Source organism: Penaeus chinensis, chromosome 24 (genome assembly GCF_019202785.1).
Source record: "Penaeus chinensis breed Huanghai No. 1 chromosome 24, ASM1920278v2, whole genome shotgun sequence".
NCBI classification, from domain to species: Eukaryota; Metazoa; Arthropoda; class Malacostraca; order Decapoda; family Penaeidae; genus Penaeus; species Penaeus chinensis.
The window spans coordinates 17624926-17627345 of NC_061842.1; the positions used below are offsets into that span (position 1 = coordinate 17624926).

At 42.5% G+C, this 2420-nt stretch overlaps 1 protein-coding gene across 1 annotated transcript in view; it reads left to right on the top strand.

Moving 5' to 3' along the window:
• LOC125037876 (GTPase-activating Rap/Ran-GAP domain-like protein 3) overlaps positions 1-1871 on the top strand; it is a 113602-nt gene extending 111731 nt beyond the window's left edge. The window contains exon 17 of the mRNA XM_047631116.1: positions 339-1871. Coding sequence (XP_047487072.1) covers positions 339-838 — 500 coding nt within the window. The 3' untranslated portion in view covers positions 839-1871. The remainder of the gene's footprint in view (positions 1-338) is intronic.
• The last annotated feature ends 549 nt before the right edge of the window (positions 1872-2420 follow it).

Sequence of the window (2420 nt, forward strand, 5' to 3'; positions counted from 1 at the left end):
CAGTGTCATGTAAGAGGGCTGGCCAGAAAAAAAAAAATCTTGGAATTTTCGTACTCATAATGACTGAAGGCCTAAAAGGAAAGGAAAATTTTGAGAATAGGGTGAGTTATGACGCAATCCTCCTCCTCGTCCTCTTGTGGCCAAGTCATTGGGTAAAGATATTTTTGGCTTAATTTGTATAGATTAGTAAGCTGTCTTTTGTGTTAAACCTTTTTCATAATGCTTATCAATTCATTATCATCCTGCATATATCCTTTGATCTAATATGTGTTTTTTTATGTAATGTAATCATGAATGTCCCTTCTCGTCGGCACTACAGCACTAACCCTCCCTTGCAGTGTTGGACCGGGACGCAGTGAAGCCCTTCCGCATTTACCGCATTCCCTTCCGCTGCCTGACGGGCGCAACCACCTGCGAGCGGCGCTGCCCCACGCCCTCCACGCCCCACCACCCGCCAGTGCTGGGCGACGGGGAGGACGCGGCGGGGTCAGCTGGAGCCGCTGGCGTCGACATCTGCAGCGGGAGGACGGGCATGCACCTGAGGGTCTCGGACCAGCGCTACGCCAGCAGGTCCTGCACGGCGTCGCCCACCCACCACCCCTCCCCCTCGCAGACCTTCCCGGGCTGCCCCCCTCCCTCGGGCTCCCCTCCCGTGAGCGCGACGAAGGGCTCGCCCTCGCACCTCCCCACCTACCAGAAGCAGAGGGACCGCACCAACTCCCTCACCGTCGACGCAGGGAGCAGCCTCCTCCTCCACCAAGGACGGCCCCCGCTCCATCACCACCCCCACCACCACCATCACCACCACCATCACCACCACCACTCCCCCGTCAAGTGAAAACCGCTGTAGCACCGCCTCCGCTACTGCCGATGGTGAGACAGCCCATTGCCTCAGTGTCTTCAAGGGAACAGAGACATGACGATCGCGAACGGGACCACGACCGCCACACCCTACACAGAGACCACAGACAGACAGACAAGGAACAACTCATTCAGACTTCATTCTCGAAGGTGGACAGGATTTCAACACAAACTTCACAGCTGAATATCTCTCATATCCCATCCAACAGATGCGATTCAACAAACAAAATGCCACATCATATTACATATCACACCACCAACAGACAGACCCAATGATACAGGAGGTACACTACGAATCAAAGAGAGGACGCAGATAACATGAATACACATTCCACTACTAGGAATAGAGGACAAGAGCCACGCTACAATGCCACACTAAATATGATGGTTAGCCATAAAGGTATATCATCCAGTAATAGTAATTATTTCAAATACTGTATTATACAATATCATAACCTTAGATTAAGCAGAATATATATTCATTATTGCCCACCACCATATTCGAGTAAGTTATTAGTCTTACTCTGCAATTGGTTATAATTCGTACTCGATCATTTTCATTGCGTTTATGGATTCTTTGAGTGTTTTGATTTTGTTTTTTCCCGATTAATGATGTATTCATAGAACAGACGTGGCTATAAAGGAACATTAAAAAAAAATATCTGAGCACAAACACCTGCACAAAATATGTCTAATTCCTTAATACCAACTCTCACCATAGAATTCATACATGTCTAAGTAGCCGAATCAGCTTAGTGATGATGCCACACTGCATCTCAGCTGAGCGTTCTTCCTCCCTTATCCATGAACAAATGATAACAAAAGTCTAAATTCCAGTCATGTGCCTGTCGTTATCCCCCCTCCCCTTACTGCACGCTAATAAATTGTTCCTCTTTTGTTCTCCAAAGATGATGATATGGCTACAGGTTTCATTTAGCTATTTGCACTCACCTATACGTGCAACTTTTATGTACTTCCCACGCAATCTATGGCACACATTCTAAGATCATTGTGCAGGAATATATATATATATATATATATATATATATATATATATATATATATATATATATGTGTGTGTGTGTGTGTGTGTGTATATATATATATATATATATATATATATATATATATACATATATATATATATATATACATATATATATATATATATATATATATATATATATATATATATATATATATATATATATATTCTATTATCTATTCCACTATTTTCCTGTATGCCTTTCTATTGACTGCTTTTAAGGATTTCTTCACATACCGGCGATTACACTGACATCCCTGCATACAGTATAATACAGTTTATTCTCGATTATTCCATGTGTTATCAATCACTGATAACAGGAGAATGCGCTTGCTGCTTCACCTACTTAAATCATTATGTAACCTGATAATTTGTTGCATTGCTTACCTGCTATTGCTTTGATGCTATGCAGTTCTTTCCTTTTCTAAATATTGATATCCTTGGTAGGTCTGATTATATGATTCCCTTTATATTTAATTCCTCATTTATGATTTGCTGGAATAGAGAATAGTGT